Consider the following 15,905-nt stretch of genomic DNA (forward strand, 5'->3'; position numbering starts at 1 on the left):
TTGTAGCGACAAGCAAGAAGGTAGGGGGAGGGCTGAGAGGTAAAAAATAGAGATGAATGCACATCAAGTGACTTTTTAATTAGGGATACAGAGGGTATCAGAGGATGGACACAGAAGGATCGGAGCTCCTTCTGATATAATTACTAATATATATTAAAGAAATTGAGGTCTAACTAAATAACTTGGCTTGCCTCAGGCAACATGAAGCCAGGCAGAGCCAAGCCCTGAGGCAGCCCTGTCCTGCAGGCCGAAGCACCTTCCAGCCCCCACAGCCCTCTGGAGCTCTCTCACCACGCTGTCGTTCTTGGAGACTGACCGCAGTCACACTTGATGCAGATGTGGGTCTCACCACTGAGTCTGAGAACTACCGAGGCTATGAATGTACCTTTGGTGAATGGAAAGATCTTCTTAAGGAAAAAGACTATGCACTTTTGGGGTATAAATAGAAATGCATATTATTGACTTAATTTGAACAGCCAGGAAATTAAAGAGAATCCTTAATGTCTTTTATGTCAGTTTACTTCCTCATAAACTGGCAACTTTTATACTGGGGCTAGTTATTGACTCGGGTAGGGTGAAGCTAAGTCTTGAATTTTTTAAAACAATGGATTCTAAATATTCCATGACAAATATTACCAAAAAAAAAAATCTAAAGCTAAGTGACAAGTCTTCTTACTGTTATTATAATTAGTGCCACAAGCTACAGGATAGAAAATACTGAAGATGAATCTCCTTCTTTTGTGCCTAATGTATAAGGATGGGGCTTCTCTTCATTTTCCATAACCCTTAAAAGACACTTCACCACCACACTACTCTGCAAAACCAAAAATTCCTCTGGAACAATACCAATCAGATGACATGTGTTATGTTAAACACATAGCTACCGAAGAGTGAGGGAATAGAATATAAGGTGGGACAGGGTGTGTTTGTTTTTTCTTTTTTTAATTGCAAGTAAATTATTTTTCTGAATGAGAACAGAAACAAATATATCTGTATCTTTACAGGAAAATATAAGTAGATGGTAATATATATATTACACATCCTAAGTTCTTACCAACTAAATATAGTATGTATTGTATATCAGAACATTTGCTTGCCTGTTTACATTTGGATTTTGGAGAAGCAGAGATCAAAAATGAAAATGAGAAATCCAAGGAAATGTTGGCTTTCACAGTAGCTCTTGACAGGTCACTTTTATGATCGTATTTGTGTAAAACAAGCATAGTCCAAAGTCCTTCTTTACCATCCACGAGCTTCTGTTCCTGATGAGGAACCTCTGTCATGTATCTTACAGTCACCTGCTCACTTCATCTCTGGTTAGAGGTCAATTTTTAATCCGTCTCTATGTGGTACACGCACAAACTGATCGCAATATCTTTAATTAGGAAAAAGCTGAACTTGGAAAGTGTTTAAAAAAATACTCAAGAGAGAGACTGGGCTGTCTGAAAAAATGTGGAAAAAATTTGGAGTTGGCCACTTGGCAATAAGGCACTTTTTAAGGCAATGGTTCTCAACCAGCAGGAATTTTGCTCTTCTGGGACGCCTGGCAATGGTTTTTGGTTGTCGTCCTGGAGTGTGTGTGTGGTGCCGTTGGCATCTAGTGGGCAGGTGGTAGGATACTGTGAAATACCCTACAATGCATAGGACAGACCCTCTCCCCACAATAAGTTATCTGGCCCAAAATGTCAACGGGACAGCTGTTGAGAAATCTGGTATGAGGTATCTTAAAAATCACCTGCTATGATTTCTTCCTTTTACACTTAAACCTAGAGTGGTTTAATAATTTATAGAAGGATAGAAATAAAGTCTAGGATCCCAATTTCCTGACTTAGGCCTGTGATAACTCCCCTCTGCTGTGTCTTATAAATCTCCATCCTTCTTATCAACCTCTTTCCCAAAGCCTCTGGGAAAGTGGGTCAGGGATTTTCCTCTGCACAGCCTGAGGTCCAGAATGGAGCACATGCATATTTCTTTGTGTGGATGCCCTTTGTTTTAAAGTTAAACCTGAAACCTTACCATAGCTGTGGCAAACCAATATTTTTGAATTTACCTTTAGAGCTTGTTTAAATCTTGGGATGCAATAAAATCTTTTGATAATTCAAAAAGAAAAAGAGAAAGGAATAAAAGTTAAACTATAGCAAAAGAAAAAAAAATAGCAAGAAGAAGCCAGAGGAAAACAGAAATAAGAGGAAGTTTTACAAAATCCTGTAAAGCTCTTTTTCAGCTTATAATTTTTATTTTAAAAAATCTCATAAGCAAGTAACACAAAACATCATTGTGAACTGATATATGATCAAATTTTAAAATGACACCAAACAATCCATAGCATATGTTTGTTCTTTACAGTATTTTACAGTTAGTTCTGAAGGTGCTCATTCATTAATTTCATTTAATTGAATAAACATGAATTAATCCCTACATTATTCCAGATGCGAGACATTGTGGATATAAAGATGGCACTTAACTCTGCCGTCTGTACACTCACAGGCTTCCAGATGAGACAGATGTGTCCATTACAAGATACTAAGTACAAAAATAGAGATGTGTTCACAGTAGGAAGGTGTGGTACACATTTGTCAGTTCTGCCTGGGTTAAATGGCCTTGATTAATACAGGTACTCTCATTCTGTCACCAGACCCCTCTGTGGCCGGAAATAAATGTCCACAAGATAGAGTGACAGAGCTAAAAGAAACCACAATTTGACAATATTACCCATGGAATCATGGTAAAGAGTTCAAACTTTTAATTCAGATAGACTTGACGTTGAATCCCAGTTCCTCTCCTCAGACGCCCCCATACACATGCCCACATATTGTCTGTTCTTTGTCAAGTCGCATATCTTCTCTGAACCATGGTTTGCTCATCAGTAAAATTAGGGAACTAATATACATTAAGTGTTTCTGCATAGAGTCTATAGTTAACAACACTGTATTATATACTTAAAAATTTGCTAAGAGGGTAGATCTTATGTTGTGTTCTTATTACTCACAAAATATTAATAATAAATAGAATGGGAGGAAACTTTGGAGGTGATGGATATGTTTATAGCATAGATTGTGGTGATGTTTTCATGGGTGTATACTTATCTCCAAACTCATCAAGTTGTATACATTAAATATGTACAGTTTTTGGTATGTTAATCATATCTCAACAATGTGGTATAAAAATACATTAGATGTTTAATACCAGGTAGTAAATTTAGTACCAGTAAGTATGCAATAAATACAAGAAACAAATTCTTATTGTTATTATTATTTTTCTTCTTAGTAAAAGGGTTATATTCTTGCCCAAATAATTTTTATTAATACAGGAAAATGTTGAAAATTAGCTTGAGACATATACCTACTTTGGAAAATGGTTCTGTCCCAAATAATTCCATCTAGGAATCTAATCCAATTTCTCTCAGTCTCTGGGGATTATACATAACCAATTAGAGAAGTGTGGCTGTTTATGTCCACCTTTGCTAGTTTTCACTGAGTGATGCTCAGGCTGTAGAAGGTGGTCTGACCTAGGACTTCCTGCCTCAGTTTACAAGGCCAGGACTAGAGAAACTCTGTCTGACATATGAGTGGCTCTTCTGTGGGTCTAACAGGCCAGAGCTTTTACTGACCCAAACAGCTGTTTTTTTTCTTTTATGTGTTTTCGGTGCTTTCCAGAAGCAATCTGGCTAGTAGATATCTCTACCTACATGCCATAAATACCTCTGTACTTGTTACTAAACCTCTAAGTACATCCAAAGGTCTAAATTAGATGACACATTCTGTTCTTTCTATTATTTATTCAAGTTTAAGAACTAATTCTGAATGGATTGGAAGTTGCCCACACATTTTTTCTTAGAAAATTGTATTTGTCTATTTGTCGCTCCACCCACTGAACATTCACATTTGAAAGGTGCTAAATAAGTCACACTTTTGAAATGTCATACATGTCTAATTTTATGCCTGGCAACACATCCTTTATTATTTTAAGAAAAGTAAACAATATGCTGCATTTCAAAAATTTTGCTAAGCCTTATGCTATTGTTATACAGCACACAGATATTGTTATATTGAAGCCATTTACCTGTACAACTTTATAATAAAAACACATGCTTTTCATTTCTATGGTATGTAGGAAGGCTGGATGCAAATAATGGTATTTGATCTTTCATAAATGTAATTAATGTCCCAGAAAAATTCCGAGTTATATCTTTTTTTTTGCCATGTAATTAACAAAATTATGAGAAAATAAATTAGAGTATATGGATTTAAGAATCACAAAAGTGATAGTATAACTATTACTGAGAGATCTAAGTAAAAACTTAACTTTAAATCAAGATCATTATCAAAAACACTGGAACATTTACAAAGATCAGCTGATTTTAGAGAATCATATTTGACATGTCCCTAAATGTGAACTGTTGACTTGTCAGTGGTTAAATTGCATCAGATAAACTCAACATTACCTTATTTCTGTCTGTTAGGTAGGTTTTACTTTTCTGTCAATATTAACTATTTTCTATGTACGGATGGTTTGTTCCCCTGTTAGTTTTCCAAGTGACTCTTTCATATTAAAATCGAAGGCAGTGTTTGAAATATATCATTCTACTACTTTCTTTCCCTCCAGGAACGATCGGGGCACAGCCTGCAGTGTGGCGTCTCTCAGTGCTCGGTGCCTGCCGTGTGTGCCTCTCCCAGGAAGCGGGAGCGTCACCACCCAGCTGGTCAGCCAGATAACCCAGGACTCATCTTTCATTTTTTTTTCTTTCCTCTTCCCTGAGAATCAGTACCCAGCAAAGTCCTGCCAGTTCCACCTACAAATAAGTTCCAGTCCTTCACTTCTCTCCATCTCCACCACCACCCCCTACTCTGGGCCACCATTGTCTTCCTCATCAGTCTAAATAAAGTACCATCCTCCAGAATCCTCTTGCTCCCATACCCTGCACCAGCAGAGAACGCGATCTTTTAAATACGCACATCAAAGCTCTGCTTAAAGCACTCAGCTTCCACTCTTCATGAATCCAAGGAGGCTAAGCTTATCCCCCCCTCAGCTGTTCCCACTGCCTGGGAGGCCCTTTCCCCACGTTTTCCTGCCTCAGATGTCCCAGATGGCTTTGCTCCCCTCACTCCCTGTTGTGTTATCTCTTCCTGGCTCTTAACACTGAGATTAAAAAAAATTTAATACACTTAATTTTTAAAGAACAGTTTTAGGTTTACAGAAAATTTGAGCAGAGAGTACAGAGTTCCCTTTACCGTCTCTTCCCTACCTCCTTTAACAGTTCCCCCTATGACTAACGCTTTGCATTAGTGTGGTACATTTGTTATTGATAGAATTCATTGAAGTCTCGTCTAGATTAGGGTTACTTGGAGTGTTGTACACTCTATGGGGTTTGACAAATCCGTAAGTGTCATATGTAGGGGTGCATGCAAAAGTAGGTTAATAATAATAAATAATAAATAGTTAAATAATTAGTTATATAATTAAATATAGTTATTTATATTATAATAATAAATAGTTAAATAATAGTTATATAATTAAATAAATAATAATAAACAATAATAGTTAATAAATAAATAATAATACAAGAATAAATTTTGTGTTTCATGTACTCAAAACTGTTAACCTGCTTTTGCCTACCCCTCTATTCACCATTATAGTAGCATACAGAATAGTTTCACTGACCTAAAAATCTGCTTGACCTATTCACCCCACCCGACCTCCCTCACCTGACCCCAACCTCAGGCAACTGCTGAACTTTTTACTGTCTCTATAGATTTGCCTTTTTCCAGAATGTCATATCCTTGAAATCGTATAAGATGTTCACTATTTGATCTTTTGAAATATTAGTTATTATTCATGCCCCTTCTACAGTATATGGGCACCATGAGAACAGGGACCTTGTTTGTCTTGTTTTCTCTTTTGCCCACTGTGCCGACAACAGGCCCTCTGTGGATCCTCTGTAGGATTTTGTGGATTAAATGAATGGATGAATCTATCTACCAACCCAGGAGAGTGCAACCTCCGATACTTTTGAAATATCCTTTTCTTGATTTGCTCTGGTAGCTTTGGAGCAGACTTACGCAGGTTTCTGACTTTCACATTGGTGCTTTGCACGCATTGGGAACAGAAGTGTTGTTTTCCAGCCCAAGTGGTTGAGGGTGCATTTGGTAGGAGACCTTTTGTCAACTGAGACCAGTATCTCAGGTAGGGATTTATCCAGTCATTTTGGATTCATGGGTGCTCCCTGGGTTGGAAATGCAGAATCTGGAACATATCTTACATGTTGATAGCAAGCTCTGCTCTGCCTGCCCCTACCCTCTAGTACTCACAGGCTGCTCATGGATCTGCTTCTCCACTTCCCTCCTTTTTAACCTTGTCTTTGCTCTTCTGAATCTCATCATTTACCACCTGAACAATTTCTATTTTTATCACTCTTTATCCCTTTCTATCTTCCTGTCCTTACATCCTTTTTACCTGTGAAGCAGAAAAGCCACTAATTGTGACTGACAAGAGAGAGCACAGCACTTGAAATTTTTTGTATTAAGAAAATGAAGAACCAGCTCTGGCTGGTGTGTCTCAGTGGATTGAGTGCCGGCCTGCAAACCAAAGGGTCACTGGTTCAACTCCCAGTCAGGGCACATGCCTGGGCTGTAGGCCAGGTCCCCCGTTGGGGGTGTGCAAAAGGTAACACAACATCGGTTTCTCTCCCTCCTTTCCTCCTTCTTTCTAAAAATAAATGAATTAAATCTTAAAAAAGAAAATGAAGAACCAGATATTTTAAAGTACAATTAACCATAACAAGGAACCACACCATCTAAAACACTAACAAACACCCAGAAATCTCTGCTACAACTTCCATAACCCCCAAGCTTCTCTCATTAAAATTATTTTTTCTTAACCTCTATCATTTAATATATAAAAATCCATTTTCACACGTAATTCTTAAATAATTCTTTTGTTCAGTATGTCACAATTTTTAGAAATTTTCTTTTCTAATGCCTGGCCCATAGAAGATGCCTCTGAGTTTATTAGGATGGGAGCTTGAGGGTGTTGTTACTGTTTCCTGTATTCAGAATCAAGGAAATATGCTTATCATCACCCTGTGCAAGGCCTTAATTGTTTTATATCCTTCAAGTTTCTACCTACTCAGCCTTTTTCTTTCCAGACAGCCCTGATATTTCTAACATAAACTACTGCCCATTGGGGGAAGCACAAATGAATGAACAAAATCCAATAAAACACTTAGCAACACTGTTGATTGCAGAAAGAATAAATAGCATGTCTTTTTGAGGGCATTTGAAAACTAAGGAATGAATGTTTTTAAAAATGTGAAAAATTAAAAAGAACACAGCACACAGGAAAAAGTTATTAAAACTCATTTGTAAACTTCAAATATTTTAAGTTACATCATGGAATTTTAAAAGAATAAGAATTTATTTTTTTTCCTATTTGAAAGGCAACTGTTAACTCATTCAATACCAAAGAGTACTGCATAGTTTAGTGTGTTTAGGTTTACTTTGGGCTCTGTTTTTCTAAATTAGAAATATGCTTTTAAAGGTTTCACATTCATAATTTGTAATTTACAGAGCTATTTGCAGTCATGTTTTTATAGTATTCATTCACCTAAAAAAACCAGTTGGCAGTGAATTGTACAGCGTTTGAGTCTATAATCATTTCCTTTCCATGCCTGGAATTTCATAAAATGCTTTCATGGTCCTTTAAAAATAAGTAAATCAACCACTTTTCAAGGAGTAAGCTTGCCCTTAAGACATATTTCTTTTGAAAAATTTCCTTGAGTTCAATAAAAATGATATAAATGAAGAAATAAAGTGAGCCCAAAGTGTGCCCATGAGACTTTAATGACTTTGAGGCTTTAGTGACCTCAGGGAATCATTTTCTAAAGCTTCATTCTGAGGGTTGATCAAGTTACTAAAAGCCTCAGTGCCATTCCAGCTTTATTGTGCAGGTCAGAATCCAGAATCCCGTAGGTTTTCCTTTAGCTATTACCCCGCTGTTGGATATGAAATCCCCCAATTTAACAGCATCATAGTCTTGCTTCTGTTCCCAGTCTTTTCAACATTCATTTGAATGGCAAATGTATCCAATAATATTAAGCAGTGGGCTCAGCAAAGGATAAAATATATAAAGAAGCAAACTTACCATCAAACACGTTACTATAATAACAAAGATGCTGAGAAATATGACAACAGCATAAAATCCTTCTTTGCTCCAGATTTTGTCCGCTTCATGTTGCCCTTGTAAAACATTTTTCTTTAAAAGCAAAACAGAAAGTCCGACGTTAAATGAGAGCTTGAGGAGACTGTTGTTCTTATCAGACACTAAACATATTTTTAGCTTTATTCCATTCAGTGTAGTAGAACACACCTACATTCCACGCTGCCAGAGCTGCTTCTCAAACCGATCTAAGACAAGGGACTTAGACACGAGGAGATTATTTAATCTCCTGTATAGGAGCAAGCATGCCTGACACGGCTTATCAGGTCCACGGCTTCGTAAATGTCCCTTCCAGTCTCTCTTGGAAATGACCTGGTTCATAGGTGAGAGAGTGCTGTTCTTTCCTGTGTTAAGGAAATTGTTTCTGAGGCTTTCTTTACTGTTTGAAGTCCCCTCCCAGCATAGCAACACCCTGTTTACGTGCTGTAATACTGCTCTTAACTTTTCAACACAAGTGAAACAGGTGCAAAAACAAAACCTCATGATGCGTTAATAAACAGAGCAACACTGTTCAGGTCGTTTCCTTCCTTTTTTCTCTTTTATCAACTCTTTTTAAAATGCATTTTTATCTGTCAAAATCTGATGAAAAAGTACCACCTCAGCTACACAAACTGTTAGAATATTATATTTTCTGTATCAGGAAACATGAAAAAGTCCAGAATAATTTGGTAATAAAAGGTGAAATAATTCTTTTTATTTTTATTTATACTTAATTTTTTGCTCACTACTTTGGGGATGGAAAGGTAAAGAAGAAGCACAAATAAAATGTGAATGAGTGCCTTAATTTTACTTTACTTATTTTTTTAAAAGCATATATACTAAATCAAGTCTTAGGATGCAATTAGTTTTATGATTCAGTGAAATTTATAGACTTATAGTTAAAGAAACTTTAACTTGAAATCAAATGGTCTACAATAGGCAAACATATAAAGGCTAAATCAAATAGAATGTTTGTACTTCATTGAAGGCTGCCTCCCCTCCCCACCCCTTTTTGTGCAAGTATGTCTGTCCTTGGATACTGTCTCCAATGAGTAAGAAAGCCTTGAATGACAAAATATCAAATGACAAAAGTCACTTGGAGAAAGGCCCTGGAAAATGAGAGGGCATTTTGGACATTTCAGCAGCAAATGTAACCACTGGGGTGAATTCAGCCTATACTATGTAGGACAGAAGAACAACTTAGCTGATCCTAGTCAACCCAAAGAACCATGGGAAATAAATAGCAATTGTCTCAAAAAAAAAAAAAAAAAAAAAAGAAAGAAAAAGAAGGGGAAGACAAACAAAAGCCTTCAATAAAACCTGCCCTTGCGTCTGAACTTAGAAATTATTGCTAATCATTTTTGAGCCTTTAAATCATAATAGAATACATTCACCATTTGTAAATTAGATAAAAAGAAGTATTTGCCTTGAAAAACGTTTTATGAAAACTTTTATCCTGGAACCCAAGTGAGTCTTGGTGGGGAGTTGAGTAAGACAGAACAGAAAGCACCTGTTAAAAGAGTTAAACTGTGATAAGAAACAATTTGAAGTAACTTTTGGTTGCTTGAAGTTTTGAGTTTCCAGTTTCTTTGCTTGTAAAATATTAATGTGCTCACTCTACTATCTTGCCTACTTTCTAGAACACAAATTCATGCATACAAGAAACGATTTTGATATATATTTTGAAAATATGTAAATGGTAAGTGGATGGAGAATCTGAAAATACTTGCCTCATAAAATGATTAGAAACCAATTTTTTTATAAAAAGATTTTATTTGTTTTTAGAGAGAGGGGAAGGTAGGGAGAAAGAGAAGGAGAGAAACATCAATCTGGATCCACCGCCTCTCGTACAGGTCTGGATAAGGGACCGAACCCTCAACCCAGGCATATGTCTTGATCGGGAATCGAACCGACAACCCTTCTCTTTGCTGTATGGTGCCCAGCCAACCTAGCTACATCCGTCAGAGTTGGAAAACAAGTATCTTTCCAGAAAGGAAATCTTGGGTTCAAGTGACAATTTATCTTTTATTGTTTGACCTCATTGAGATCATATTTTATTCCAGTGTGTCCACAAACATAGCTGAAAACTAATAAAAAAGAAAACTCCTCAAGAAATAAGGAAATGAAATTTTTGCAGGCAACTAAATAGCATCTACTGCTTGCTATAAAAGCAAACTAGTCAAAGTTAAGCCTTTCAGTAGGCAGCACAAACTTGTCAAATTTAAGTATGAGGATCTGAGCTTTACTTAATGTAAAATTTGGATAAAAAGGGGTGGTTAGGTGGGTGGAAAGAGATTTTGTGTTCCTAACCTGATCTGGTTGATTTCTTTCTTTCTTGCTATAGTTCTACACCTCCTGGAATATCAACATGTTCCTTTCTGCTTAAGACAACTGTTTTGTTTCTCTTTTAACCAAAGCAGTGATGATGGAAGAATTAACTTCCCACCCCCCCTCTCCCACTCCCAGTTAGAAAGACACATGTTTTGTACTCCCAGAACTTAGTCACTGCACTTTCTTGGTAAATAGATTTCCTTCTGAGTCATGCTATTCCTGCTGAGCACTACTATATTTGTACAGAGATCTAAAATACTTGATAAGGGCAGGGTAATAAATGGAAAAGTTTGTAGTTAAGATTCCACAAATCAAAAGATTATAATTCACAGGACTCTCCCATCCAACCTTTGCGTGAGGTTAAAGTGATGACTTTTATATTTTGTCAGGGGATTGAGGGGTCAATAATTCAGAGGCTCCATGGCCGGGTCAAGCCAATGCCGCTGTATCATCTTTATATCTTATTTCATAAGCCACATCATTTTGCCCTTTAACTTTGTTGTGGTGAAATTTCTTGGGTTCACTTTTGTTTTGTTTTATGATTTAAAAGTGGGCAGTTTCCTATATCACTGTATCAATGACAATGGCTTCTTTATATCCCGTTTAATAATGTGATGCACTGTAGTTTTCATTTTTTTTTCTTAAACCAGTTCTGATCCCAGGGGATGGGAGAGATTCCCAAACGCTAGGAGATAAAATACAGAGGCTGTAGGAGATATATCTCTTTAGGAGAGATCAAGACCACATAATAAGAATAAAGTAGAACTAGTATAAATCATCTGGTTCCTTAATGGACTTACACAGATAAATGAGATGAAGCCCACAACAATACGGTTTTGTCAGATGAATGCCACACTGCATGGTACAATGCACAAGTCTGGACGATCTGACAGGTTGACACTGTATCCCTCTCAGCACTGCGCGGCCAGGGCTAGAATTGCTTAGACTGCTGGCTAACGTTCCTAGTCTGAGGCAATAATCACCAAACTCCTGGATTAGAGTTTATTGGTATGATATATTCGTAAGTATTCTGTGGAAGTAGCAGTTGACACACTGGCCTGCTATTTAAAGAAGGTAACTTCCTCCTCTGCAGTATTAAGACCTGTACTGGAGTCATGTGCAACTGAACAAAAACAAATGACCAAATCCTAAATCATGTGTAATGTGAATGCAGAACTTACTGCTTCAATAGATACTTAATTTTATCTAATTCTATTTTAAACATTTAAAAATAGAAATTAAAATAATGAATTTAATTTTATTGCCCTGATATCTGACTTGTTAAGCCAGAAGTCTAGTTTTATCTTTATGATCATCTTATAATAAAATAATATTTGTGTCCCTACAATGTTCTAGGTATTGCATAAAAAATGTTTTTGAAAAACTGTCTTTGCCCTGGCCAGGTGGCTTAGTCGGTTAGAGTATCGTTCCATGCGCCAAAAGCTGTGGGTTTGATCCCTGGTCAGGGCACGTAAAAGAGACAACCAATCCATGTTTCCTCTGTCTGTCTGTCTGTCTGTCTCTCTCAAATCAATAAACATATGGTCATATGAAGATTTTTAAAAAATGTCTTTTTCTCCCCCAAAACATGGATTCAAAATGAAAACACATAATAAACAACAGTAACTCACTATTTGTTATTTTTCTTTCTTTCTCAAGAATAATTTCTAATTTAAAAAAATCAAGCAAATAAAGAAATGGCAACAACTAAAAAACACATCCTTCCCCAAAAGCAGTTAATATAAGTTTAGGAATAGATGCTTTGAGACATGATTCACAATGTTCTATAGCCCTTGTAAAGGATGAAAAACCAAAATAAAAATATTCATCTTTTTTCTCTTAATAAACATGCTCCCATAGCAGAGCTGTAATCTTAAGATAAAAATGTGAAAGAAAGGGTTGAGGTCTAAGCTGCCATCACACAATAACCACAAAGATGAAGGAAGAAGTGCGGAGGCTCACGGAACACCGCCCCCCTGGTTAGACAAATGCCCGCATTAGCTTTTGCAGTGCCCCTTTGGGCTGTGTGTGCCTGCAGCTGCCCGCAGGGCCACGCTCTCCTGCTTCTGCCATTAGAGCTTCAGGTCAGAGGGTAATGCTGGGTCCCTTTTAGAAGTGCCTGAGCAACAGGCTCAATCAACTCATCCATGCTTGAAGAAATGCTCCTTAGAGCCAATTAAACTACTTTTTAGTCTCATGTAATAAAATATTTCCTAGAGTCTAGATTTCCTAGATTCCTAGATTCCCACAATTTCACAAGACAATATTACATTTTGACCATCAAATATACTTTCATTATTAAAGGACAGAATAATGAAAGTGTATTTAAATAATTTAAATATTTAAATAATTTCTAATTATTTAAAGAATAATTAGAATGTGGGCTAATAATTCTGTGATGGATAGTCAGGCTAAGTTCTTAGTCTTCACCAAGCTGGGGTGTATTGGAGGACCCCCCAGTACCTACTTGATTTTAACTTTTTTTTTTGGTATGGTAAGCTTCTCACAAATGTGGATGACTCACTGAGCTGCCATATTCCTAAAGCATTCAGCATGGTATTTAAATTCAGAATAAAGAATAGGGAAGAAGGCTTATATAAGTCACTGAAAGCTTACAGGAAGCAGCATAAATTAGTCCAATGGTGTTTTTAAATTTTAAAGAATTGTCTGGGTAAAATGTGTGCAAGGCAGTCTGCGAAGGACCTGAACCTGTGATATTTGCTGAAGTGAGGGGCAGTAAGTTTTACTGGAAAGTGGAATAGCCTAGGACTCAAGATGTCTAGAGTTCAAACGTTGCTTTATACCTCATGTGCTTGTCACCTTGATGGCATCACTTAATTTTTATGGGTTTTACTTCTGTACCTATAAAATGTTCACATGTTCCCTCAAGGTCTAATTCTGTGATCCGGTGAATTTAGTTATATATATTTAAGATGATGATCATTCTATTGAGTCTCTTAGAGTGGGGTAGAATAGGAATACAAGAAAAGGAACAGAATTCATCCATGAGTGAGAATTGTGGTGTTGGTAGGAGAAATTTAAACAGTGTCAAACTTGGAAAATACTGCTAATTCTTAAGATTGGGATCTTCAGTGAAAGAAAAATAACATTTCAAATTAATTCCAAGATTGTGGAAAAAAGGTGACTATCTGGTAACTACTTTATCAGTGAAGACAACCAAGGAGAGGGGTACCTCCTGAAGAAGAAAGATCTGAGTGTGTGTGTGCTTTTGACATTGCAGTTTGAGATAACCAATTGACAAAGATATCTAAATGGCCTTTCTTCTAGACAATGTACTGGATAAGTCAAAATAAATTACAAGGCCATAAAGATTTGAAGAAGAAAGTGTCAAAAATGGAAACTTTGATGTGAAAATGAATTTCCTAAAGGAATAAATATATATGACGTAAAGATCAGAGAATTCTGACTCTTAAGGAGATTTTTACTATCAAATAACATAAAATAAACAGCATTAATAGCAAAGCCTCTTGAGGTCGGGTTACTGTGTCATGCTAACGGTGCAAACTTTTGGATGAAATCTTCCATGCAACAACATACCTCAGGAGAGACTTCTGTAATTCCAAACTGGGATAAACTTTGATGCAAAACATTGATATTAAGTGAACGCAGCACTTGCTCAGATGGCAGAGCCTCAGAAACGCCTCCTTTTCGGTTTATGGGAGACACGAAGAGTTCCACACTGTTCTTCTTTCCCTGGTAAAAGCAGATTATTTGTATATGTTACGAGACATTTTAAATAACTTTGGGAAATATTTTTACCTTCCCCTAGAAACATTAAAGAAAACCAGGACCCCAGAGTCCTAAAAGGCATCGTAGAGATCACATTTATCAGTTATTCTCTGGTACGCTCATAACACCAGCTCAAAGCCTGAAGTCTTCAAATGGCCTGTTTCCAAGTAATTGACACCTCAAGATTTATAATATTTCATTGGATGCTGGTTTATTTTCCATTCCATATTATAACTTTTGAAATGTACTGTTCATATGTTCCCTGAGTAATTGCATTTAAAGAAGCATTTTAAAATCCAATGAATTAAATAAAACCTGATGCCATCATACAATTATTAGACATTGCCACTCCATATATTTTTCTTATAACTTGTATTAATGTGAAGAGTGGGATCACTAAGGAAGCTGATACTACATGGGATTTGAAGTCTCTTCCCTGATTCTATTCTTCACCTCAGATGTCACATTTTAAGTCTATCTTTGAGTAGAAATGCATATGTTGTATTGTAGTATCATGACAAACTTTCCTATTAGTGTTACCTCATTAGCTGAAATGGGGACAGAGGATTTTTTTTCTATCATAAACGGTGGATAGGATACATACTCATAAAAAACACATCACAAAAATGCCATTGCCATTGATAGATTTTTCTTTACAAGTTATACAATGTACTTATAAAGGGAATTATTGTTAGACATTTTTTGAAAAAGATTTTATTTATTTATTTTTAGAGAGAGGGGAAGGGAGGGAGAAAGAAAGGGAGAGAAACATCAATATGTGATTGCCTGTTGAGTGCCCCACCCCCCCGGGACCTGGCCCACAACTCAGGCATGTGCCCTGCCTGGGAATTGATCCAGTGACCATTTGGTTTGCAGGCCAGCAGTCAATCCACTGAGCCATATGAGCCAAGGCTAGACTTTCCATTTTGATACAAGCAGTTCTCTCATGTTAGAATATTTTCTTCTAATGCAATCTGTTAGAGGTGCAGTCATGTATAAAAGGGAGTATCAAAATACCACTAGCAATCCAGAAAAAAACGTTTCTGTGTTTGCAGGAAACAACAGGCAATGACTAAGTATAGCATCATACTGATGTCAAACATGTTTATAATAATTTAAATAGTTTATGACCTAATAACAACAATAGCAGGAATAGAGCACTTGTTTTTGCTTTTTTCTCTTTTGCCTGACACACTCTTATGTACCTTCAATCTGTTATCTCATTTAATGCTCAAAACCCCTCTGGTACATGGGTGTTATTGTTTTCTCCATTTTGCCAATAAAGAAACATAAGTAGCTTGCCTAAGGTCACACAGCTGAGACTTGGCCAAGCGGGAAATGGAGTCTGGTTCTGTCTGTCTCCAACGTAAGCGTTGTCCCTTCATCACTGTGCTCTGCTGCTTCAGGTATCATCATAACTCAACCCATTATGATAACTACTCTTAGAAACAGGGGTGTATAAATGTCACTAACATTCTCAGGGGACATGTGTATCCCTGCCTAGGTGTGGCAAATCTCCCTTTTATCCCTGCAAAGAGCTATTGTGTTCATTAAATATATAAAAATATATTTAATGTTTAATTATATATGTAAATATATAGAGAAACATCGCTAAGATATCTAAGTATATA

At 36.6% G+C, this 15,905-nt stretch overlaps 1 protein-coding gene across 2 annotated transcripts in view; it reads right to left on the minus strand.

Annotated features, from left to right (window-relative positions):
• The window catches only part of PTPRR (protein tyrosine phosphatase receptor type R), a 232,362-nt gene that overhangs the window by 83,890 nt on the left and 132,567 nt on the right, over positions 1-15,905 (minus strand). For both annotated transcript variants that reach the window (XM_054580107.1, XM_054580108.1), the window contains 2 exons: positions 14,083-14,238; positions 8,140-8,250 (listed from right to left, as the gene is read on the minus strand). In XM_054580107.1, the coding sequence (XP_054436082.1) occupies positions 8,140-8,250; positions 14,083-14,238 (267 nt within the window). The remainder of the gene's footprint in view (positions 1-8,139; positions 8,251-14,082; positions 14,239-15,905) is intronic.

This window comes from Pteronotus mesoamericanus, unplaced genomic scaffold, assembly GCF_021234165.1.
Source record: "Pteronotus mesoamericanus isolate MK-2021 breed Mesoamerican mustached bat unplaced genomic scaffold, CSHL_Meso_final contig_56, whole genome shotgun sequence".
Lineage (NCBI taxonomy): Eukaryota > Metazoa > Chordata > Mammalia > Chiroptera > Mormoopidae > Pteronotus > Pteronotus mesoamericanus.